The sequence below is a fragment of the Macaca nemestrina genome, chromosome 5, assembly GCF_043159975.1.
Source record: "Macaca nemestrina isolate mMacNem1 chromosome 5, mMacNem.hap1, whole genome shotgun sequence".
In the NCBI taxonomy this organism is placed as follows: Eukaryota; Metazoa; Chordata; class Mammalia; order Primates; family Cercopithecidae; genus Macaca; species Macaca nemestrina.
Genome location: NC_092129.1, coordinates 145,868,516 through 145,894,266, shown reverse-complemented (window position 1 = coordinate 145,894,266; position 25,751 = coordinate 145,868,516). Strand labels below are relative to the sequence as shown.

Below are 25,751 nucleotides of genomic sequence, written 5' to 3'. Positions count from 1 at the left end.
ATGGGCTGAGTGTAAATTGGAGGGATTTGTTTGTCTTTCTCAAGAGTAGAAACTTCCGGAAGGAAGGGGCTGCTCTTCATTTACGTTTCCCTTCCACTCCCATCCCTTAATGCCTAACACACTGCCTGGCACATAGTACGGTACTCAGTAAATGCTCGTTCAATGGGTCAGTTCAGCTATGAAGTCTGTGTGTCAGTCCAGGTAAATAAGGGAGACAAGGATTTAGGACTAGGGCGAAAAGAGCCCGATCGGGAGAAGGACGCCAGGGGGAGCAATAACCTGCACTCTCCAGATATCGCGAGAGCTCCCGCGCTCGCCACGACGTTGAGTGTTCCGTTTTGGGCGGAAGCGCTGGACGAGAGGAGAAACTACTATAGGGACAAGGCCTCGCCCATGGAGTGGGGGTTGCTTCCGGGTCGCGCTCCCGGAAACAGGAAGTTGCCCATCCTCCTTGCCCGGCGGCAGCTGTCCGCGAGGCGGGAGGAGCCCGAGGGGGCGCGAGCCCCGCATGTGAGTGACTGGGGCCCGAGGCTGGGTGGGGGGAGGCCGCCCTGTGACAGCCTCGCCGCCGCGCCCGTCTCTGACATCCTCGCGCAGCCGCTCCTCGCCGCTGCTACCACCCTCTATCCCAGCGCTGATCCCTTTTCTGAGCCTCTCCAGTTTTGTAGACTGACAGCATCCCCTGGCAGCTCCCGCGGGGTCGACTCCCTTAAGACATCTGTCACTTTCCTTGACCACGCCGGGGAGAGCAAAACGAGGTCGACCTTGCTTGCACTTGCTTCTCAGGCATCACAGCAGTGTCCAAAACTTGAGCGTTGCTAATGAAGTCCAGATTTCTGCCCTTTTGACGGAATTTTTAAGAAATTAAGAGTAGATTCCCCACCCCCTTCTGAAAGATGTTTTTCTAATAATTTTTAGGGGGAATTTTTTTTTTTCTTCAAGCGTGTACTTGGTATGTGATAAACCTGGCATCTTGGATTTCAGAAAGAAATATGACTTGGTTTATTGACACCAGTAAAATAGTTGTTTGTAATCACCTCTTAGTAGAAGGAAATTTGCCTGCGTCATGTTTTGTAGTATTTTATGACTGTTAACTGTGCAGGCCACACTTTTTCTAGTCTCAGAGCCCTCATAGCCATAGTATTCGCAAATATGTTTCTTTTAAAGTATTTAGTCATCAATCACTTTATAACGGAGACTACTTCCAGATACTTAGTATTCTGGCTTTTCTGATTGCTCATTTGGTAGTTCCTGTGGTGGAATCTTCTATAGACGTCTCTCCCTTAACAAATTCGTTTATTTGAATTTGAGTTGTCAAAATTTCCCTCTAGGGAACAACATGCCTTTAAAATAAAAACTAATAAATCCAATTTTGCTACATTAAAGTGTTGACTAAAGGTTCAAATAGCCCAACTTGCGTACCAGAAAGAGGTCCTGTTTCTCTGTCAGACCTTTTCTGCCTTGGACTGAAGCATTTTTCGAGACCTGCTTTGAATACGTGTTCCTCGACAGCTACTCCACAAACCAAAAACAATGTCCAAATGCTAGATTGCTAACCTGCTAACGTTAAACCCTCATCACATTGATGCTACCTCTGCGTTTTTGTTTTTTTTTTTGAGACGGAGTCTCGCACTGTCGCCCAGGCTGGAGTGAAGTGGCGACCTCGGCTCACTGCAAGCTCCGCCTCCCCGGTTCACCCCATTCTCCTGCCTCAGCCTCCCGACCTCTGCATTTTTAAAAAAGAATAAAAGAATAAAACGTGAATAAACCATGAACCATGAGTTACATTCAGTTAGTTCGGAATGATAACTTTAGGTCCTTTCTATAAATTTGTTCAACATTGATCTGATTCGACATCTGAGGTGAATTCCCATGTCTGTTCTTAGTTTTTTGTGTTTTCTCCATTTATCTCTGCTTTCAAGAAACACTATTTAGGGTGGGAGGTAGACAGGAAAATAGATGTAATACAAAGCCCTAGAGGTTCATAGGACAAAAACTGAGGTCAGCGTCTTAAAGAGTTCACTTATTGGACAAAGCACTGGAGATTAGGCTTTTTAGGCAGAGGAAATTGTGTATGCAAAAGCAAAAAGATATGAAACCATGTAACAGTGTAGAATGTGAAGAAGGATTGATGGGAAATGAAACTGAACAGGTAGGCAGTGACCAGATCATAAAGGGCCATGGTAAGTAATTTGGACTTTATCTTTAAAAAGAATCTCACTCCATCACCCAGGTTAGAGTGCAGTGGTGCGATTATGGTTCACTGCAGCCTTGAACTCCTGGGCTCAAGCTACCCTCCCACCTCTGCTTCCCGAGTAGCTGGGTCTGCAGGCGTGCACCACCACACTCGGCCAATTTTTATTTTTATTTTTTTTTTGTAGAGTCAAAGTCTTGCTATGTTGCCCAGGCTGGTCTTGAACTCCTGGGCTCAAGCAGTCCTCCCATCTCAGCCTCCTGGTGTTAGGATTACAGGCATGAGCCACCATGCTTGACTTGGGACTTTATCTTAAAATAATTGTTATTAGGTATTTAATTTGTCTGGCTATTGGAACAAAGGTGTTACATCATTTTATAATTCTCTTAAAACATTGTGGGGTAGAAATAATTATCCCCATTTTATACAGGAGAACTCTGAGGCTTAGAGAGGATAAGTAGTGTCTCCTGGCCACACACTAAGTGGTAAAATCTAGAATTTGCATCCAGCTTTTTCCAACTCCAGTATCTGTGTTCTTAGTCGCCATGCTAAACTGCTCCTGCAGAGGATGGGGAGTGTTGGAAGGTGCTTAGCATGAACCAATTTGTGTTTCAAAAAAATAAGTGTCCGAGTGTGGTGGCTCACGCCTGTAATGCCAACACTTTGGGAGGCTAAGGTGAGCGGATCACTTGAGGTCAGGAGTCTCACCAACATGGTGAAACCCAGTGTCTACCAAAAAAATACAAAATTTAGCTGGGTGTGGTGGCATGCGCCTGTACTCCCAGCTGCTCGGGAGGCTGAGGCACGAGAATCTCTTGAAGTCAGGAGACAGAGGTTACAGTGAGCTGAGATTGGGTAACTGCACTCCAACCTGAGCGAAGAGTGAGATCCTGTCTCAAAAAATAAAAATAAAGTAAAAAATAAAAAACTGGACAAGGTAGAGGATGGATTGGGGAAGAGGAGAACTGGAAGTATAGAAATGAACTACCCTTTGTGTTGGTCCCTAGGAAAGACGTTGAGGGCCTTAACTGTGCCGTTAATGTAGAGGTAGAGAGGAGGGGATGAATGTGAGAATTATATAGGAAGCTGAATCGAGAGGACTTAGTGATAGTTTCATTGGTGGGAATGAGGTAGGAGGAGAATAGTTTTTAAATTTGGAGGATTAGTGTTTCCATTAAGAAAAGGAGTGCTGTAGGAGAAATGGGTTAAAGGAGAAAAACAGTAAGTTCGGTTATTGACACATTACATATAGGGAGCTATGGGAAACTTGGATCATTGTGTCTGGTAGGTAGGTAGATAAATGGGTCTTGAACCCTGGAGAGAGTCGTAGGCTGGAGAAGAGATTTGGGAATCACTAATAGCTGGTGGTCAAAGCGTTGGAGGGAATAAGAAGGTCAAGGATAACTGTGGTGGATACCAGCACTTGGGAAGAGAACGAGAGAATGACGTTAAGGTTTGAGTACACTTGTGGGAGATAATGGGGTAGCAACAGCAGCTGCTGCAGAGAGTTCAGATAAGGTAATAACTGAAAAAAAGTCCTTCGATCTTGGCGTTTAGAAAGCCATTTGTGGCCTCAGTGAAAGCAATGTTGTTGGAGTGAGGAGGCAGAAATATTATTTCAACAGGTTAATAATGGAAACCTGAGAAACAAGAAAGTGAGTGACTTTCTCCCCCAACCCCCAAAGGAACTTGCCTCTGAAGGGAGGGAGGGAGGGAAAGAGTACCAGAAACTTAGAAAGGAAGGATTATGGCATTTTTCTAATAGTAGAAACTGGAAAAGGTGAGGATGGAAGCAAGTAAAGGTAAGCTTAAAATGTGGAGACTTCTGCTTCAAATAGGTCAATGTCATAAAAGGCAAAAAAAAAAAAAAAAATGCTGGGGACTTGTTCTGGATTTAAGTAGATTAAAGAGAGGCGCGGCAGCCAAATTCAATGTGTGGTCATTGGTTGGATCCTGGATTTTTAAATAGCTATGTGGTCTTTCTAAAAAATTTGGTAGTTAAAGAAATTTGACTATAGACTGAGTATTAGGTAATATTAAGAGAATTACTCATTTTAATGGGTATGGTAATAATGCCAATGGTTGTACGGAATAATGTCCTTATTCTTAGGAGATGCATGTTGAAATATTTAGAAATGATTTCATAATGTGTTGCAAGTAACTTTCAAGTAGTTCTGGTAAAAACAGAAAGAAAATATAGCCAAATGGAGATAACTGGTGAATCTAAGTGAAGGATGTCCAGATGTTCATTGTACTATTTTTGTACAAAAAGCTGTACATATTTAATGTGTACAACTTGATGAATTTGGACATAAGCATACCCTTGTGAAACCATCACCACAATCTGTGCCATCAACCTATCCATCAACCTCCAAGTTTCCTCCTGCCTTCTTATTTATTATTACTGTTAGCAAAAAAAACACTTAACGTAAGACCTGCCTTCTTAGCATATTTTTAAATATACAATACAGTATTGTTAACTCTAGGCACTGTGCTGTATAGTAGGTCTCTAGGAGTTATTCATATTGTATAACTGAAACTTTGTATTCTTTGCCCAGTACCTCCCTGTTTCCCCCTGCCTGCAGCCTCCTGTAACCACCATTCTGTTCTTTGCTTCTATGAGTTTAGCTATTTTAGATTAATTGTACAAGTGGTATCATGTAGTATTTATCCTTCTGTGTCTGGCTTATTTCACTTAGCATAATGTCCTCCAGGTCTATCCATGTTGTTTCAAATATCTGGATTTCTTTCTTTTTTAAGGCTGAATAATATTCCATTGTATGTATATACTACATTTCTTTTTAAATTTTTTATTCTTTTGAGACAGAGTCTCACTCTGTTGCTCAGACTGGAGTGCCATGGTGTGATCTCTGCTCACTGCAACCTCCACCTCCCAGCTTCAAGCGATTCTCATGCCTCAGCTTCCCAAGTAGCTGGGATTACAGGCATGCGTCACCATGCCTGGCTAATTTTTGTATTTTTAGTAGAGACAGGGTTTCGCTGTGTTATGTTGGCCAGGCTGATCTCGAACTCCTGGCCCCAAGTGATCCACCCGCCTCAGCCTCCCAAAGTATTGGGATTACAAGTGTGAGCCACTGTGCTCTGCCTGTACCTTGATTGTAAATTTTAAGCATTTATTATAGTTTTAAGTTACTATTTTAAATCATATTAATCATTTTAATGTTTTATCAGTTATTTTTCCTTTTAATTGATGTTTGTTTCTTCGTAGTGGTTCTTATTATAATCTAAGGAGCACTTTTTCTTTTTTTTCAATTGTACTTTAAGTTCTAGGGTACATGCGCACAATGTGCAGGTTTGTTATGTATGTATACATGTGCCATGTTGGTGTGCTGCACCCATTAATTAGTCATTTACATTAGGTATATATCTCCTAATGCTATCCCTCCCGCCTTCCCCCCACCCCCCTACAGGCCCCGGTGTGTGATGTTCCCCACCCTGTGTCCAAGTGTTCTCATTGTTCAGTTCCCACCTATGAGTGAGAACACCCGGTGTTTGGTTTTCTGTCCTTGTGATAGTTTGCTCAGAATGATGGTTTCCAGCTTCATCCATGTCCCTACAAAGGACATGAGCTCATCCTTTTTTATGGCTGCATAGTATTCCATGGTGTATATGTGCCACATTTTCTTAATCCAGTCTATCATCAATGGACATTTGGGTTGGTTCCAAGTCTTTGCTATTGTGAATAGTGCTGCAATAAACATACATGTGCATGTGTCTTTATAGCAGCATGATTTATAATCCTTTGGGTATATACCCAGTAATGGGATGGCTGTGTCAAATGGTATTTCTAGTTCTAGATCCTTGAGGAATCGCCACACTGTCTTCCACAATGGTTGAAGGAGCACTTTTTCTTTACTAGAACATATCTTAAATTAATGGGAATCACTGGATAAAATAGAATGGAATATATTCATAACACTAAAGAATGGATACCATACTACATGGGTAGTGTAATATTAAAGAGCCAAGTAGGGAAAAAAGAAAATTTAATTTACTCTGAATATAGCTCCTAGTGTTGAAGATTGGACATATCTTGATGGACTTTTGAAACTTTCTTTTGAACCGTACTGTTTCCCCTTTTGTGCTTTAACTAGATGAATCAGTTTTCTATCTTAGAGTTGCCTCGCTGGCATAGCTTTTCAGAAAACAGAGACTCCAGGGTAATGACATATGAGTGTTCAGAACTTACTTATCTCTATAGAGGAATTAGTTGTCTGTTACACAGGGCAAAAGAGAAGTTTACATTTCTCTTAACTTGCTTTCTGCTTTAAACAAACATTTGTATTGGTAAGTTCTATCCGAGTTTTTCTGTCGTATATGCCTCTACCCTGTTTCTTCATAGACAGAGACCCAGAAGGAATTGTGGAGAACATCTCATCAGAGCTCTCACTCGTCTTCTCCTATTTCTGAAGTACTCCAGAAGTGAAACAACTCTCGGGCTTACGTCCCACAGGCCTCTCTTGAAAGCAAGGTTTCTCAACCTCGTTTTGAGGAGGGGTGGGAGGAGGCTGTCCTGTGCATTGCAGGATGTTTAGTCTTTGTCCACCAGATGCTAATAGTACTCCTCCAGTTTGTTGATTTTTATTTTTTTTATGATTTTTTTTTTAAACCTGGAGCCTTCCTATGTTGCCCAGGCTGGAGTGCAGTTGCTGTTCACAGGCGTGATCATAACTCACTGCAGCCTCTAACTGCTGGCCTCCGGTGATCCTCCTGCCTCAGCCCCCCGAGTAGCTGGGACTATAGATATATGCTGCTGTGCCCAACTCCTGTCCAGTTTTGATAATCAAAAATGTCTTCAGACATTGCCAAATGTCCCCTTTGGAGCAGAATTACCCTGAGAACTATTATTCTAAAGTAGTGTCCTCTAGTGATCCTGCCTGTGCCCTTGCAGGTCTATGCCAGTGTTAGAATCAGGCTAACACGTCAGAATTTCCCCCGTGGCAAAGCTCACTTCAACCAGAATTGGAATTACTTTCTGCAGGTAAATGGATTGCCATCAAGCCTCAGCTGATTTCACTCAATCCTCTCATGCTTGACGCATAGCAATGACCTTGTGTTTGATTTTTTTTTTTTTGGGGGGGGATGGAGTCTCGCTGTGTCACCCAGGCTGGAGTGCAGTGGTGCGATCTCGGCTCACTGCAAGTTCTATCTCCTGGGTTCACTGCATTCTCCTGCCTCAGCCTCCTGAGTAGCTGGGATTACAGGCGCCCGCCACCATGCCCGGCTAATTTTTTGTATTTTTAGTAAAGACGGGGTTTCAGTGTGTTAGCCAGGATGGTCTTGATCTCCTGACCTCATGATCTGCCCGCCTCAGCCTCCCAAAGTGCTGGGATTACAGGTGTGAGCCACCACGCCTGGCCTTGATTTTTTTTTTTTTTTTTAAGGGATGAGATTTTTTTGTTGTTGTTTAATTACCATCGTATCCAACCAAATCCCAATAGTGTCCCTCTAGCAAGACAGTAAAAAATGTCTCCGGGCATCCCTGGGGACAGAATCTTTTCCAGTTTAGGACTACTGATATAACCAAAGCCAGAAAGAGGGCTTATCATCAAAATCCACAGTTGTTCTTAGAAACGTTGTCAAGTTGCCATTAACTACCTTTCTGATAATTTGAGAAATGTGTCACAATCTCTGGAAAGAAGGATGCACGGCTTGCAAAAATATACTCAGTGTTGTAATATCATTCTAACTTGAATTACCCAACAAGAAAAGAAACCTTTTTTTTTTTTTCTTGTGATACAAACTGGGAGTTTAATAAGAATTTTAGGCCGGGTGCGGTGGCTCAAGCCTGTAATCTCAGCACTTTGGGAGGCCGAGGCGGGCAGATCACGAGGTCAGGAGATCGAGACCATCCTGGCTAACACGGTGAAATCCCGTCTCTACTAAAAATACAAAAAACTAGCCGGGCGTGGTGGCGGGTGCCTGTAGTCCCAGCTACTGGGGAGGCTGAGGCAGGAGAATGGCGTGAACCCAGGAGGCAGAGCTTGCAGTGAGCTGAGGTCCGGCTACTGCACTCCAGCCTGGGCAACAGAGCGAGACTCCATCTCAAAAAAAAAAAAAAAGATTTTTATGTATATGGAAAGGGCTTACAGGCCAGGCGCAGTAGCTCATGCCTATAATCCCAGCACTTTGGGAGGCCAAGGTGAGTGGATCACTTTAGGCCAGGAGTTTGAGAGCAGCCTAGCCAATATGGTGAAACCCTGTCTCTCCAAAAAAGACAAAAATTAGCTAGGTATGGTGGCATGTGCCATTTTGTATTGTCTTGCTAGAGGGATACTGTTGGCATTTGGTTGGATATGATAGTAATTAAACAACAAAAAATATCATCCCTTTAATCCCAGCCTGTAATTCCAGCTGCTTAGGAGGTTGGGGCATGAGAATCACTTGAACCCAGGAGGCGGAGCTTGCAGTGAGCCGAGATTGCACCACTGCACTCCAACCTGGGCAACACAGTCTCAAAAAAAAAAAAAAAAAAAAAAGAGACGTGAGGAGGCTTACAAAGGTTGCAAAACAGCCATCAAAAATGATGATGATTAACCCTGTTTTCCTCACCTGTACTTCAGTCCGCTTCAGGATTCTCCTACCGGCACACCAATGTGATGTTCTCTTCTGCCTGAGGGATACCTGCATGTGACCCCACCTCCCAACATGCACACTAGTTTTTCACTGGAATTTTTTTTCTAGAAGTCCTTTCTAGATCCTTTCCATTCTGGTCCTCTACTGAGTTTTAATGGGTTTTGACTGGGTATTGTTAGATAATGAATTGTAATGTATTTAAATGAATATTATTCCTGCTTGCTTTCATAGAATGTCTTTGTTAATTTAAACAGGAAAATGGCATCTCAGAATCACTAATCACAAAACCAATATGTGAAAAATATTATAATGATAAGTTATCACTTTGCTTTATTTGCAGGAATCATTGTAGTCAATCATTTTCCAGTTCTCAGCCGCTCGGTTGTGATCAAGAGACACATGGTTTCCGAACTGCCAGCTCAGAATAGGAAAATACTTGGTAAGGGAGGCAGCATGCACCAACCCTGAATTCAGGACACTTGGGTTCATATCCTGGCAAGTTATGAAACCTTTCCGAGCCTTGAACATGTATGAAATGGAATCGATCACAGCTACCTTATGGGATCACAGTGGTTTCACTGAGATAATGTTTCTAGAGTGTTTAGCAAAGCACCTGGCATATAGGGTGGGAATAGGAATAGGAATGCAATTGAACATGAGTCTTTAGTTTCTAATGAATTGAATTTTTCTCCTTCCTGAAGTGTTCATAGATTCTTAGAATTTTAGAGTGAGACTCTAAAATTTGTGATCCAATCCTCTTATTTTTTGGATGCAGAAATAGACCAAGTAATTTAACTGAAATCATCTCACTAGCAATTGGCAAAGCTTGTCTCCAAGTTCAGTGCTGTTTCATTTTTCCAGCTGTAATATTTGAATACAACTCTATGGAGAACCAAAAAGTCATTGGCATGGCAAATCATGCCTTGCTTCTTCCCTGTGGTGCCACGGTCATGCATTGCTGTACATCTCTGACTCATTTTGTGCCCAATGATGTTCCTTAGAAGTGACCATGAGAATTTTATGATTACAAAATTGATGCAGGAAAAGTTTGAGAAATGTGAAAATCACAAAGAAAATAAAAATCAGCGGTGATCTCATTTTCCAGAGATCGTCTACTCCTGACTTATTTTTAATTGGAAATGCTGCATCTTAATTTCTGGGGGTTTTTTGGTGTTATTGTTAGTATGGCTCTTAATGCTTTCTAATCCATCCTCCTGGCTGCTAATCAAAAATGGCTTAGTGAAAAGAATGTGAGGTCCAGATGAGGCTCAGGTGACACTGACTGGGTGGTTTCAGATAAGTCACTTCCCATCTGGAAATCTACTTTATATCTCTATAGATTTGCCTGTTCCTTGCAGGTTTGTTAAAAAGGTATTAAGAAAAAAAAGACATGTCTATTTCTGACTTCTCATCTAAATGCAACTATATAATCTGTAGTTTTTTGTGACTGTCTTCTTTCACCTAGCACAGTGTTTTCAAGGTTCATCCATATTGTATCATATATCAGTACTGCATTCATTTTTATCGTCCAGTGATTTTGCATTATATGGATCTACCACATTGTGATTATCCTTTCATCAGTTCATGGACATTTGGATTGCTTCCATTTGGGGGCTGTTATGAATAGTGTTATTCACGTTTGTGCACAAGTTTTTGTGTGGACATATGTTTTCAGTTCTCTTAGGTACATACCTAGGGGTGGAACTGCTGGGTCATATGGTAACTGTGCCTAACTTTTTGTGGAACTGCCAGACTGTTTTCCATAGTGGCTGTACCATTTTATGTTCCTACTGGCAGTCTACAAGAGTTTCAATTCCTCCATGTCCTTACCAACACTTTTTGTCTGACTTCTTGATTGTAGCTATCCCAGTGGATGTGAAATGGTATCTCATTGTGATTTTGATCTGCATTTCTCTGATGGTTAATAATGTTGAGTATCTTTTTGTGTGTTTATTGGTCATTTGTATATCTTTTTTTGAGATGGAGTCTCACTCTGTCACCCAGGCTGGAGTGCAGTGGTATAATCTCGGCTTATTGCAACCTCTGCCTCCCAGATTCAAGTGATTCTTCTGCCTTCGCCTCCAAAGTAGCTGGGATTACAGGTGCCCGCCACCACACCCAGCTAATTTTTGTGTTTTTAGTAGAGACAGGGTTTCACCATGTTGACCAGGCTGGTCTTGAACTCCTGACCTCAAGTGATCCTGCCACTTTGGCCTCCCAAAGCGCTGGGATTACACATGTGAGCCACTGCGCCCAGCCCATTTCTATGTATTTTCTGGAGAAATGGCTATTCAAATCCTTTGTCTATTTTTTTATTTGGTTGTCTTTTTATTACTGATTTGTAATAATTCTTGATGTATTCTATATAGACCACCCCCTTATCAGATACATAATTTGCAAAATTTTTCTCCCATTCTGTGGGTTGTCATTTTACTTTCTTGATGGTATTGAGACACAGAATTTTTAAAGTTTTTCCCCTTCCCTTGTCTTCTACAAAAAGTTTTTAATTTTGATGAAGTCCAATTTATTTTTTTTTTGTTGCTTGTTCTTTTGGTGTCATATCTAAGAAACCATTGCTGAATCCCAGAATCATGAAGCCTCCCTCCCTGTGTTTTCTTTGAAGTTTTATCGTTTTAGCTTATAAATTTAGGTAGTTGATCCATTTTGAGTTAATTTTTATATATAGTATAAAGAAAGGGCTGGGCATGGTGGCTCACACCTGTAATCCCGGCACTTTGGGAGGCTGAGGTGGGTGGATTGCCTGAGGTCAGGAGTTCGAGACCAGCCTGGCCAACATGGTGAAACCCCTTCTCTACTAAAAATACAAAAAAATTTGCCAGGCGTGGTGGCGGGTACCTGTAATCCCAGCTACTTGGGAGGCTGAGGCAGGAGAATCACTTGAACCTGGGAGGCAGAAGTGGCAGTGAGCAAAGATTGCGTCACTGCACTCCAGCCTGGGTGACCAGAGCAAGACTCTGTCTCAAAAAAAAAAAGAAAAGAAAAGAAAAGAAAGGTCTAACTTCATTTTTTCATGTGTGGATATCCAGTGGTCCTAGCATCATGTATTGAAAATAATACATTAAAAAATATATAGCTGTCCCTTGGTATATGTGGGGTATTTGTTCCAGGATCTCCACATACACCAAATCCTTGCATATTCAAGTTTCACAATCAATTCTGCAGAACCTGTTTATACAAAAAGTCATCTCTCTGTATATGTATACGCAGTTTTTGCATCCTGAAAATAGTGTATTTTCAATCCTGGGTTGGTAGGAAAAAACAGCTTTTAAGTGTACCCACATAGTTCAAACCCATGTTGTTGAAGTCTCAACTGTAGTTTCTACTGGCTTTTTATCTGAATGTGGGGGGTATAGTGTGGTGGGCTCTTCTTTCATTCCCTCAGTTCCTCAAAGTCTAGATTGCATGCCTTTTAATCCATCATTAGAAGTCTTCTGATTCTGATTTAATTGGTCTGAGTTGATGCCCAGATATGAGCATTTATGAAATGCTTTCTAGGTGATTCTCATGTGCAAGCCAGGTTAAGACCTAATGAACTAAACACTTAATAGTCATAAAGAGGACCAGAAAGGAGTGATTGGGAGGCACACTGCTGGAAGAGGAGATGTGCTGGTGTGTGCTGGGTTGTGTTGTAACAACGTGACTATGTCCTCCACCCTACAGGTGGCAGCATCTCCTTACTGAGAGAATACACATGTACTATGCCAGTACTTTTTGAGGCTAGAAGCACTGTAGGAATGAAGTATGTAATATAAAAGGACCCTCTGTATTAAAAATAAATAAATACATAAAGCCCAGTAGAAGAGAGCACAAACCCAAAGAAGCACTCTTCTTCCTCCTGTAAATGAAGAAAAATATTATTGTTCTGTAACATAAACACTTTTTAAAATAGCTATTTAATTATTTTATCTTATTGTATTTCTCCAGAGATGGGATCTCGTTCTGTCTCCCAGGCTGGAGTGCAGTAGTATGATCATAGCTCACTGCAGCCTCAAACTCCTAGGCTCAAGCAATCCTCCCACCCCAGCCTCCCAAGTAGCTGGGACTACAGGTGTGTGCCACCAGGCAAAGCTGATTTTTAAAATTTGTTTTTCTTTTCTTTTTCTTTCTTTCTTTTTTTTTTTTTTTGAGATGGAGTTTCGCTCTTGTTGCCCACACTGGAGTGCAATGGCGTGATCTCGGCTCACCGCAACCTCCACCTCCCGAGTTCAAGAGATTCTCCTGCCTCAGCCTCCCGAGTAGCTGGGATTACAGGCACCCGCTACCACACCCAGCTAATTTAGTATTTTTAGTAGAGACAGGGTTTCTCCATGTTAGTCAGGCTGGTCTTAAACTCCTGACCTCAGGTGATCCGCCTGCCTCGGCCTCCCAAAGTGCTGGGATTATAGGCATGAGCCACCGCGCCTGGCCTCTTTTCTTTTTTTGTAGAGGCGAAGTCTCATTATATTGCCCAGGCTGGTCTTAAACTTCAGGTCTCAAACGATCCTCCTGCCCTGGCCTCCCAAAGTGCTGGGATTACAGACATGAGCTATTGCGCCCAGCCTTGGAACTATTTAATTTCATTTTACAAATGATACAGAGAGAACTCTACTTTGCCCCATTAGTTTTTACCTTTTGTTCTCTGGACATGATGAAACAATCTGGCTTTAAAATAACTATAAGAACACAAATTGAATTTTTAAATTAGTTAAAAATCTTAAGTCTTTTAAGTATATAAAATACAAATAAAATATGCCCTTTATTTTCTAAAATTGTATTTGTAGAAAAGCATGAGGACTCTGTTTGCTCTAGAAGAAATTAAAAAAAAAAAAAGTAGAAAGAAAAGTGTGAGGACTGCAAGCCGCATGCCATGGTTTTTGTGTTGTCTGAAATCTTTGCTCTGCAGTCACCTTCAGTAATCTTCAGTGATCAGTTCTTCCTCTTGTGTTGCTAAAAGTCTATCTGGTATAATTGGAAAGAAATAATTGATCAACCACACTATGCATAATCCATTTTTTTTATTTTAGGAAATCACCAGTAGCAGATCTCCCATCATTGGTGTCAGAAATCTTTTTTGGATGTCATTAGTGCTTCAGAGTCCCATTAGGATATATTGTGCTCTAGACCAGTGCTCCTCAGTGTTTGGGAACTAGTGCAGGTCTGTAAACTGTTCCTGGCCCATAGTTAACTAGTATTTTAAAACTTGTTTGGCAATTTGACATTGTCTCTACGTATTCATTGTGTTTTATAAAAGTATTGGTCTGTAGAGGATTGCAGAAAACACAAAACAGGTCCTTCTCTACAGATGGTCAAGTAGCTTTGAAGAGGAAGTACCTAAATAAACCACCTTTCTTTTTACATTTATTTTCTCTCCGTCTCTCTCAGGGATTTTATATTGGAAGACATGGATCTTGCTGCCAACGAGGTCAGCATTTATGACAAACTTTCAGAGACTGTTGATTTGGTGAGACAGACAGGCCATCAGTGTGGCATGTCAGAGAAGGCAATTGAAAAATTTATCAGACAACTGCTGGAAAAGAATGAACCTCAGAGGCCCCCCCCACAACATCCTCTCCTTATAGTTGTGTATAAGGTAAATTGTTTCCTGAGTTGGTAATTGCTTCAACAGAGCACAAACTCTTCAACATTCTTCACAAATGCTATTGTTGACTGATCCCACCACTGAGCCTTGGTTTTTCTGTGAATGAATTGGCCTTTGCTCTTGTTACTGTGTGTTACTAGGAAATTTGACTGTGTTGTTAAAGGTCCTAGATGAAAGCTGCATATTTATAGTTAAATTATATTTGCATATTATTATTATTTATTTTATTATTATTATTGTTTGTTTGTTTGTTGTGTGTGCGTGTGGTTTTTTTTGAGACAGAGTCTCACTCTTGATGCCTAGGCTGGAGTGCAATGGCGCGATCTCGGCTCGCCGCAACCTCTACCTCCTGGGTTCAAGTGATTCTCCTGCCTCAGCCTCCCCAGTAGCTGGGATTACAGGCATGCACCACCACCCTGGGCTAATTTTGTATTTTTAGTAGAGACAGAGTTTCTCCATGGTGGTCAGTCTGGTCTTGAACTCCCGACCTCAGGTGATCCACCTGCCTCAGCCTCCCAAAGTGCTTGGATTACAGGCATGAACCACCACACCTGTCCTCGTTGTGTTTTTTTTTTTTTCTTTTTTAAGACCGAATCTCGCTCTGTTGCCCAGGCTGAAGTGCAGTGGCATGATCTCAGCTCACTGCAACCTCCGCCTCCCAGGTTCAAAATTTAGTAGAGACAGGGTTTCTCCATGTTGGTCAGGCTGGTCCTGAACTCCCGATCTCAAGTGATCTGCCTGCTTCAGCTTCCCAAGGTGCTAGGATTACAGGCCTGAGCCATTGCGCCTGGCCAAATTTTTATTTTTCTAGTCAAGGTCACACTCTGTTGCCCAGGCTGGAGTGCCATGGTGCCATCATGGCTCACTGCAGCCTCAAACTCCCAGACTCAGGTGATCCTCCCATCTCAGCCTCCCAAGTACCTGGGATCACAGGCATGCGCCACCACACCTGGCTAATTTTTCTATTTTTTGTAGAGGTGGGGTTTTTCCATGTTTCCCAGACTGGTCTCAAACTCCTGGACTCAAGTGATCTGCCCGCCTCAGTCTCCCAAAGTGCTAGGGTAACAGGCGTGAGCCACTGCACCCAGCCTTTATGTATATATTTATTAGTTTTTTGAGATAGAGTTTCACTCTTGTTGCCCAGGCTAGAGTGCAATGGCATGATCTTGGCCCACTGCAACCTCTGCCTCCCAGGTTCAAGCAATTGCCCTGCCTCAGCCTCCCGAGTAGCGGGGATTACAGGCATGCGCAACCATGCCTGGCTGATTTTGTATTTTTAGTAGAGATGGGAGTTTCACTATGTTGGTCAGGCTGGTCTCGAACTCCTGACCTCAGGTGATCCACCCACCTCAGCCTCCCGAAGTGCTAGGATTACAGGCATGAGCCACTGTGCCCGGCCTAATATTTGTATTTTTAGTAGAGGTGGGGTTTCACCATGTTGGCCAAGCTGGTCTCAAACTCCTGACCTCAGGTGGTCCACCCGCCTTGGCCTCCCAAAGTACTGGGATTACAGGTGTGAGCCACTGCGCCCAGCCCCTTTGTGCTTTTGTTGTTGTTGTTGTTGTTTTTGAGATAGAGTCTTGCTCTGTCACCCCGGCTGGAGTGCAGTGGTGCGATCTTGGCTCACTGCAAGCTTTGCCTCCCAGGTTCAAGTGATTCTCCTGCCTCAGCCTCCCAAGTAGGTGGGACTACGCCCACCACCACACCTGGCTAATTTTTTGTATTTTTAGTAGAGACGGGGTTTCACTGTGTTAGCCAGGATGGTCTTGATCTCCTGACCTCGTGATCCACCTGCCTCAGCCTCCCAAAGTGCTGGGATTACTGGTGTGAGCCACTGCGCCCAGCCCCCTTTGTGTATTTTTAAATGGTGGATTTAAAAATACACTGATTATATGGTAGCAGCTTGGTGAGCCTTGCAGTCCCCATAGTTCTCAAATTCTAAATTCTTCCAGAAGTAAACATAAGTGATATGTTTATGAAAATGGGTTGGTTCTTAAGGCACATTGGAAATAGCAGAAGAGGCCTATTTTGTTTTGTTTTGTTTTTCTTGGTATTAAGGTATTTGTTTGCTGGGATGATTATTAATGCCTTTTCTACCTTTCCTTGTAGGTTCTCGCAACCTTGGGATTAATCTTGCTCACTGCCTACTTTGTGATTCAACCTTTCAGCCCATTAGCACCTGAGCCAGTGCTTTCTGGAGCTCACACCTGGCGCTCACTCATCCATCACATTAGACTGATGTCCTTGCCCATTACGAAGAAGTACATGTCAGAAAACAAGGGAGTTCCTTTGCATGGGGGTGATGAAGACAGACCCTTTCCAGGTAAAATGCAACATTTACTGCTTATTAGATACAGTTTTCTTGACAGTATATGATAGGAAAGGAAGTAACATTTATTGATACCTAATGAGAGGCACCCTTCATTGTCTCCTTTAATTCAGTCCCCACTAAAACTCTGTGAGATGGGGTTTATTATCCCCATTTTACAGATTAAGAAACCAAGACTCAGATTAAGAAACTTGCTAGAGGAACATCTGGTAGAGCCAAATTCACACCCCCAAATGCCAGAACACACATGATGGGGATGAATATGTTGCCCATAAAAAGGATTTGATTGTATCTCATCCTTTTCTCTCCTGTGATTCCTAGGAGTCCATAATGCATATTTAGTACATAGGTATTGGTTTATTGAAAGCAACTGAGTTCAGCTTGCTTCTAAAGGTCCTCTAACAGTCCTTGGCCTATTGGGCTAGGTTTTTGCCTAAGTATATCCCACTCTTTCAGTTTAGTCCTTCTGTCTGTCACAGCTCATTTAATTTAGTGCTCAAAAGTGTATCAATTTTGCCAGTAAATAGAATTTTAAAAACACATAAATTTAGTAACAGTGCATCAGTGGCGTAAGAATTCATAGTTTGACAGACTATTTGAGGGGTTTCCTTTTGAGAATAGTGTAACATGTAATACGAGTCGAAATTTACTTTTTCGGGCTGGATGCGGTGGTTTACAACTATGATCCTAGCAATTTGGGAAGCTAAGGCAAAAGGATAGAGTGAGTCCAGGAGTTTAAGACCAACCTGGGCAACATAGCGAGACCCTGCCTCCAATTGTGTGTGTATGTGTGTGTGTGTGTGTGTGTGTGTGTGAAAAGAAATTTACTTTTTGAGAAAGGGGGATATTATTTTGGGTTTTTTTTTTTTTTTTTTTTTTGACCGAGTCTCCCGCTCTGTCACCCAGGCTAGAGTGTAGTGGTGTGATCTCAGCTCACTGCAAGCTCCGCCTCCCGGATTCACGCCATTCTCCTGCCTCAGCCTCCCAAATAGCTGGCACTACAGGCGCCCACCACCACGCCCGGCTAATTTTTTTGTATTTTTAATAGAGACAGTGTTTCACCGTGTTAGCCAGGATGGTCTTGATCTCCTGACCTCGTGATCTGCCTGTCTTGGCCTACCAAAGTGCTCGGATTATAGGCATGAGCCACCACGCCCGGCCTATTTTGGGATTTTTTTGGTGATGTTTATCTTATTTGGCAATGTAGAATAATATGTATATTAATATCACAAATGGATTATAGAATTTATTGTGTAACCATGTTCTGAAACTTTTAGAATGTGTCATAGGAAAAATGCTTTCAGAAAGAATGTATTTAAGCTTTATAATCATAATGTCATTCTTTAAGACCTAATCAGTCATAAAAATCATCCCTTGGATTGGGTCTCCATTGAAAGCTATTTTTGTACACTTGAGGAAGTCATGGAAAGGTTTCCAAAATTGTATCAAACTCAGAGGAAGGGAACATTGTAAGACAAGAATCTCCACCTCATGAGTTTTTGTTTTTTTAAAAATCAACAGCTCAGATATTTCATTTGAAAATTCCAGATATAACTTCCTTGAATTTATTGGGAAGGTTGTTTTTGAAATGTCATCAACAGAGCTGAAAAAAAAAAAATGCAGTCTCAAACTCCTATCAGAACGGTTCAGAGCATTTGGAGGAAACAGCGAGAGAAACTTGTCAGTTGGGCCAGTCTGTGCCTCTTCCTCAGACATACCAGTCTCCTTTCCTGACTGTCTTCCCCCGACAACCTCCCTAACGGCAACTCCTGATGAGTTTTCCCGATCTGGTTGATGGCATTATCTTCTTCCCTGGTCCTGTGAAGTACATCTCCATACACGGTTGAATTGAGAAATGGGGCATCGTCAATGAACACTGCTTGCTCCTTCTCTAAATCATAGTTTAAACATTCCAGAAACATTAGTGTCTTGTCAACAAGCTGGATGATTTGGACCACTTCAAATCAATATTTTGCCTTGCAGATGGAAATAAAACAAGTCCTTGGAGCTCAGTTGCAGAGAGAGCGAGTGAGCGTTGGAAGGGTGTGGCTTTAGCTCTTTAATGTTGTTGATTCTATTAAAGTGCTGTTTTTACTTGTAAATGTGGACGTGGAAGCACCATATTTTCCTATGTATGATAATTCTGGGAAGTTGTAGACATGTGAAACTAACAGCATTTTGCATAGCATTTGGAAGAAAAGTTAAAAATGCATAATTATATGAAGGGTCAACAGAAACACATGAGGGAGAATTAAGTGCAACTTAATCTGGGCCTGTAAGAGGGCAGGAAAAGTAAAAATAGATCATTTTTAATGTCCTGGTGTTAGAAAACAACTACCTTCAAGTTAGGATTACTTCGCTGTACTTTTAAAGTAAATGCAAGGGGAGAATGGTGTGGCAGATTCCCCAAAGGAAACCCCATATGGTTTCCTGAAGTGCTGGCCTGTCTCACCCTCCCAGGGTCATCTGGTGCTCCTTGCAGTGGCACCTCAGGAATGATGGAGGGCAGCTGCAGCCTTGGTGATATATAAGAGGCACCACCACCAGTGACTAGAAGTTTCCCCCGACCCCACCCAGGGAACAAAAAGGTGACAGAAGTGGGGTTCTTTTTCTAGATTTCAGCCTTAGATAGGAAATCCTGCCCCTAAATGCTCTCAATAAGAAGAATGAAGTGACTTCATAGCGAGTCATGGAAACATCCCACTCTGCAGCAAAAAATAAGTGAATAAACTGATACTTGTTTATTACTTACCAGATGCCAGACCCTGTTCAGGGGACTTTCCATATATCAGCTTATTTAATCTTGACAACATCCCTATAGGGTAGCTTCAGGTTTTATGCCCATTTTACAGATGAGGACACTGAGGCACAGTACGGTTAGGTCACTTGCTCAAGGTCCCAAGTCTAGTCATGGAGCCATGATTTGAACCCAGGCAGCCAGTCTTCAGAGTCTGAGCCCTTCACCTCTGATGTGAGTAGTCTGTAGCCATGCGGTAGACCTGAAGAGTCTAGCTTTAAGTCTGATGTTGGAGTTCTACACTCTCTCTCTCTCTCAGATCATCAGTTACTTTCTCTTAACTCCCTAGTCCCTGAAGAGACAATGTTCTTTCTGGCTGTTCCAAAGATAAGTGGTCTTTCAAGCTATGGACCCTTTAGAATTTTCCTGACCTGGTCTTGTGTTAGACATTCAGTCCAGCTCATCCTCCTAGTCTGCACCCTTATGGATAATATTTGACTGACTTAATCCTTCCTCTTACCCAGAGTTTTCTCTTTACATTCACATTCTTAGTTTTTTTCTCCCCTCCTGGACTCATATCTTTATAGTCTCTTTACTCCTGCCAACCATCCCCTTGGTTTTTACCATTTCCATGGAATCATTGAGTCTTAAAGCTGAAAAAGAATTTTAGATTTAATCTGGTACATACCCCATTTTATAAAAGAGGTAACTGAGGCCAGGAGGGGTAAAAGAGCTTGCTTACCCAGCTAAAAGTGACAAAATCACACTTGAACCCTAGTTTCTTAACCCCCTCTAGCATTCTGACCAAGATACCACACTTACTACCTGCCATCTCTGCCCTCAGTCAAGCCAAGCACCAGCATGTTCGGCCAATTATTTTGTTTACTTTGGTCATTTTCTGGCCAATTTAAAAATAACACATTCATTTTTACTGAGGAAGCCTGGGATAGTTCTCACATACAGTGAAAAGGCACACATTTGGAACTTGATGCATCCAGTGACCTTCAAAGGAAGGATGAAGTAGATCCAGCAACATCAAGAAGTTTTGGAAATAACAGATCATTTATTGGCCTCAAACTAAGAACCTAGTGAGACTTAGAGAGTCCAGACCTGTGCTCAAAGATGAACTGCTTAGACCTCAAGGAAAACCTTACTCTTTTGTTTGCAAAATAAGCTTACCTTCTGTGATAATAATGGCTCTGTCAAGCACTTTCTGTATACCAGGTACTGTGCCGTGTACTTTATATGTATTTCTCAGTCTTCATAGCAGTCACATAAGGTAGATACTGTTTTTATGTTCATTTCAAAGATGAGGAAACTAATGTGCAAGGGGATTGGCTGACTTATCTAAAGTCTTACATTTGTTTATTTATTTTTAATTTTTTCCTTTGCTGTGTTTTTGATAATAAATTTTCACATTTAGAAACAAATTTTTGTACAAGTGAGAACTCATGAAAATAGACTCTGTCTATGGTTTGGAGTGGTTCAAATGCATTGCTTCCTGGAGGCAAGGCTGTTGGTGAAATGATTTCTTGGGCTCTTTCCCTCTCTGCAGTGTGTGAAAATGGCTCTGGGCATGGTGCCACACATGCAGGGACCTGGCAAAAGCCTCCTTCACTGTCAAGGCTTCACCCCTGCCTCATGCCCAGGGTGCTAGAAGAGGTGCTATGCAAAAACAAGCTTCCGGAGAACCGCCTGATTAAATACTGAGGACACACTAGTTAACGTCATGGGAACTTGGTCATGGGCTTTGTAGCTTTTTCTTGGGTGCATTTATAATGTAAGAAATCATGAGGTTATATTTATTTAATCTTTATTTTGAGGTTTCTGTGAATCCAGATTGCTCATTTGATTTTTCTCCCCATGGACTTGATTCTATTGTTAAAACTTCTGAAAAATCAGCCTTCCTACCTGCCTTCCTGCCTTCCTCCCTCCTTCTCTTCCTCCTTCCATCCCTTCTTCCCTCTCCCCAACTTCATTCACTCATTCAATAAATGTTTATTGAGACCTTGCTCTATATGCCAGGCACTGTTCTCAACAAAGCGGTGAACAAAACAGACAGAAAATCTGTTTCTTATGAAAATCTGTATCTGAAAATCTGTATCTTGTATTCTGTCACCTTACTAAATTCTCTTTTTAGTACTAACAGTTTTTTACTTGTGTTCTTAGACCCTCAAGGAACACCACCTCCAAGTTTTTCTTTCAGTTTGCTATTCCTACTTTCTTTTTCTTTCTTGATTTCCCTTTACTGGGTTTTCTTCTACCTGCTTTTTAAAGGCATCTCCACCTGGAAATCCCAAGAATATCTAAAGCTCAGAATAAAATTAAAATTAAATAAATTAGGCTAGACTGGGTGCAGTGGCTCACGCCTGTAATCCCAGCACTTTGGGAGGCTAAGGTTGGTGGATCATCTGAGGTCCGGAGTTTGAGACCAGCCTGGCCAACATGGTGAAACCCCGTCTCTACTAAAAATACAAAAATGAGCCGGGCTTGGTGGCGGGCACCCGTAATCCCAGCTACTTGGGAGGCTGAGGCAGGAGAATCGCTTGACCCCAGGAGGCGGAGGTTGCAGTGAGCAGAGATCGTGCCACTGCACTCCAGCCTGGGTGACAGAGCGAGACTCTATCTCAAAAAAAAAATAAATAGTAAGTTGTAGTTAAAATAATTATCCTAACTCTTAGGTTAAGAGCTGTTCGCTGCTAGCCCATGCAGCACCTTTGTACAAATTCGAGGAAGGTGCCCCTTTCTCCTGGTGCTTTGCTCTCCTCTCCTGGGAAGATTGTCATAACTAACTGATTCTGTTGGAATATGACACACTACTACAGAAAAGTGTCATCATAAATCTGGAGATGACGTTCCCTAGATGAGCAGTAGACATGGGCGATAGCAGAGATCTGCAGGTTTATGATGACACTGACCAAGAGGACAGCGTAGTGCAGACATTCCCAGTAGTGCTGCTTGGGGCTGTAGGTTTCATCCTCACTGCTTCTAGAATCCACCCCTTTTTTCCATTCTCACTGCCTCATTCATTATATTTCACTTCTCATCACAGTGGAACCCCCCCCCCCACTTTTCCCTAAAAACGGGCAAAACTAAAATATAACCAGGTCTTTCTTTTCCCAGCCTCTCTCTTCTAGGGCACCCTAATCACAATCCAGAATAATCTTCCTAGAACATGGAGAAATTCCTGCTCAGAAGCCTCCAACAGTTCCTCTTTTTGTTCTGAGTGGAGTCAGACATGCTTCAAGCCCTGGAAGCCCTCACCACATCTCCCTCTGCAGCCTGCTTCCTTACCCAAACCCCCACTGCACGCCCAGCATCTCCTGTGTTCTTCCTGCCACACTCTGGTACCTCGGGAACTTCCTATCACCTCTGACTTTCAGTTTGTTCATCCACAGAATGAGAATAGTGATTCCTACTCAGTAATTACACAGTGAAAATTAAATGCTATAACATGGGAAAGTGATTACCATAGGGCAAGCACTCAGTGCGTTAGCTTTCTTTCTCCTTCCCCTTCCGTTGCAAGTACTTTGGAAACTGAAATGCTATATAATTGTAACATGTTGTTATGATTATGCCTCATGGTGTGTCCGTTACCCAGAATTTTTGCATATTGGCGAGAATTTATTGTATTTGACCCTGAATAGGAAACATTTGAAAATATTAGAGAAGAAAAATGCAACTTTGCAGCCTCAGTGTGCCACTGAAACAGGTGGCACTAAAGGGTTGTCAGCTACCCCCGGAGCACTGTGGGAGGAGAGGTGCCCTCCCAGGAGCAGACTGTATCAGTAATCCTCTGGCTAATAATCTTCCTGCAGGTTGGGCCTGGCTGAGAAAGGTAGGTGGCAGTTGCCTCCCGGAAACACAGATACTATCTGCAAGAGATGGAGGATGCTCAGGAGACCGGCCAAGAACAAACACGGTCCTTGCCTGACAAGGATTTCCTATGCCCCACTACTACTGCCTCAGAGAAAACAAGGATAAAGCGCTTACTGCCAACCACAGAAAATGTTTTGTGGTTAAGAGTCAGTTTCCAAGTATGTTTATTGGTTTAAAAACTTGACTTCATTTCAGCCACATTTGGTTGTCTGTTATCATTTGTTGTAGGCTCTCTCCTGATTTGGTTTCCTTTGGGTTTTAATCAGAACCATCTTCTGAAACATTTTAGATTCAAAGCAGAGTTTAAAACAAACACATCTCTCAGAGAACACAGATGAAATCCAAAATGGAACAGAAAGTAAACAAGAAATAATGAAATAACATTATAAACAGCATGGCAACAGAGGGAAGCTGGGAAAGGCTGTGCAGAAACAAGAGCCCCTCAGAGAAGGAGCCAAACCAGACAGGCGTGTCAGGGAGCCGCTGTCACTCACAGCAGGGTCTGGGTTGGGAGTCTTCCATTTCTGACCAGCATGTGGGGCTGGAAACTATGGCCGGCGGTCCCACCCCGTCCTGAGCTGGTATAGAGGGCTGTCTTATGGACAGATGCAATTCACTTTATTCCAAAGATGGCTCCAGAAAAGTCCTGTCTACCCTCTCCATCCCTTCCCTCTTCTATGCCCTTTTCTCACTCTTCCTTCCCAGAGTCCTGGCTCCCATGTGTACTTGTGAACCAAGGGTCTAGGCACATATCCAGCATGTGTGAGAAGTGCATTAGGGCACAGCGATGATGGGGTCACCCTTCTATCCACACCAGCCCCCCTGTGCTGTAGACATTTCGGCCCTATGGGTCATAGGTTAGAAAATGTTGAGAGAACTACATTTTTAGCTCCACGCTGCTGATAGTTTTTCCTAGCTGTTACGCTTTATTTGTTGATTTGATTTAGGAAATGCATGTACAGGTTAAAAGATATTTTCCACAAAGTGTAAAAAGGTATACAGAGAAGAGTACCTCTCCTTCCTGCCCCTCTCCTCTACTCCCTCCTCAGAGGCTGCTTCATGTGGACCTTACCTTTTCGGCGGTCTCCAGGGCTTATCATTGTGTGTTTTAAAAATTATTATGGGCTGGATGCGGTGGCTTGCGCCTGTAATCCCAGCACTTTGGGAGGCCGACGTTTGGGCAGATCACTTGAGCCCAAGAATTCAAGACCAGCCTGGGCAACAGGGCAAGACTCCGCTCTAACTAAAAATACAAAAATTAGCCAGGTGTGATGGCATGCATCTGTAGTTCCAGCTACTCGGAAGGCTGTGGCAGTAAAATCTCTTGAACCCAGGAGGCAGGGGTTACAGTGAGCTGGACAGTGCCACTGCACTCCAGCCTGGGCGACAGAGTGAGACTCTGTCTCAAAATAAATAAATAAATAAATAAAAGTCATTCTGATGTCTTTCCTTTCTTGTTTCGTTGCTGGAGCTACTGGATGTACCGGCTGTGCTCTTTCAGTATCTGCTTTCTGCTCTTTCAGTATCTGCTTTCTCCATATGCCTTCCTCTCTCAGACTTTGACCCCTGGTGGACAAAGGACTGTGAGCAGAATGAGTCAGAGCCCATTCCTGCCAACTGCACTGGCTGTGCTCAAAAACCCCTGAAGGTGATGCTCCTGGAAGATGCCCCAAGGAAATTTGAGAGGCTCCATCCACTGGTGATCAAGGTGAGCAGAAGCCTGAGTCTCCCACTGATTGGCTGCTTGCTTAAAGGCTAGGTCAAGCTCTAGGAAATTTCTGACAAGTAACTCTGTGTTGTTTTGTTTTACTTTGTTTCCTGCCTTGCCAAGACGGGAAAGCCCCTGTTGTCGGAGGAGATTCAGCATTTTTTGTGCCAGTACCCTGAGGTGATAGAAGGCTTCACTGAAGGGTTTTTCGCCAAGTGGTGGCGCTGCTTTCCTGAACGGTGGTTCCCATTTCCTTACCCATGGTGAGTGTGAAAAGGGCCGGGCATGGTGGCTCACGCCTGTGATCCCAGCACTTTGGGAGGCCGAGGCAGGCAGATCACTTGAGCCTAGGAGTTGGAGACCAGCCTGCCCAACATGGCAAAACCCCATCTCTACTAAAAATACAAAAATTAGCCACGTGTGGTGGTGCGTGCCTGTAATCCTAGCTACTCTAGAGGCTGAGGCACGAGAATCACTTGAACCTGGGAGGCAGAGGTTGCTGTGAGCTGAGATCGCGCTGTTGCACTCCAGCTTGGGTAACAGAATGAGGCTGTGTCTCAGAAAAAAATGGGTGGGGGGTGGGCTATGGGGGCACTTAGCTTGTGAGTAGGAAAGGGGCAGACCAGAAATACTCGCAAAACAGTAATAGCTATCACTGAGCCACTACCACAGGCCCAGCATTTTACAAATCCAATGCTGGGATCCCAC

At 42.8% G+C, this 25,751-nt stretch overlaps 1 protein-coding gene across 14 annotated transcripts in view; it reads left to right on the top strand.

Annotated features, from left to right (window-relative positions):
* The window catches only part of C5H6orf89 (chromosome 5 C6orf89 homolog), a 45,298-nt gene that overhangs the window by 11,210 nt on the left and 8,337 nt on the right, over positions 1-25,751 (top strand). The window contains exons 1-8 of one of the 14 annotated variants that reach the window (XM_011729289.3): positions 389-510; positions 6,558-6,686; positions 7,107-7,196; positions 9,132-9,230; positions 14,174-14,381; positions 16,500-16,713; positions 24,859-25,043; positions 25,167-25,306. In XM_011729289.3, coding sequence (XP_011727591.2) covers positions 14,193-14,381; positions 16,500-16,713; positions 24,859-25,043; positions 25,167-25,306 — 728 coding nt within the window. In that variant the 5' untranslated portion in view covers positions 389-510; positions 6,558-6,686; positions 7,107-7,196; positions 9,132-9,230; positions 14,174-14,192. Of the gene's footprint in view, positions 1-358; positions 511-6,557; positions 6,687-7,106; positions 7,197-9,131; positions 9,231-13,815; positions 13,947-14,173; positions 14,382-16,499; positions 16,714-24,858; positions 25,044-25,166; positions 25,307-25,751 lie in introns of those variants that run through there. The other 13 variants (XM_011729288.3, XM_071097133.1, XM_071097132.1 and 10 more) reach the window with 13 other exon arrangements.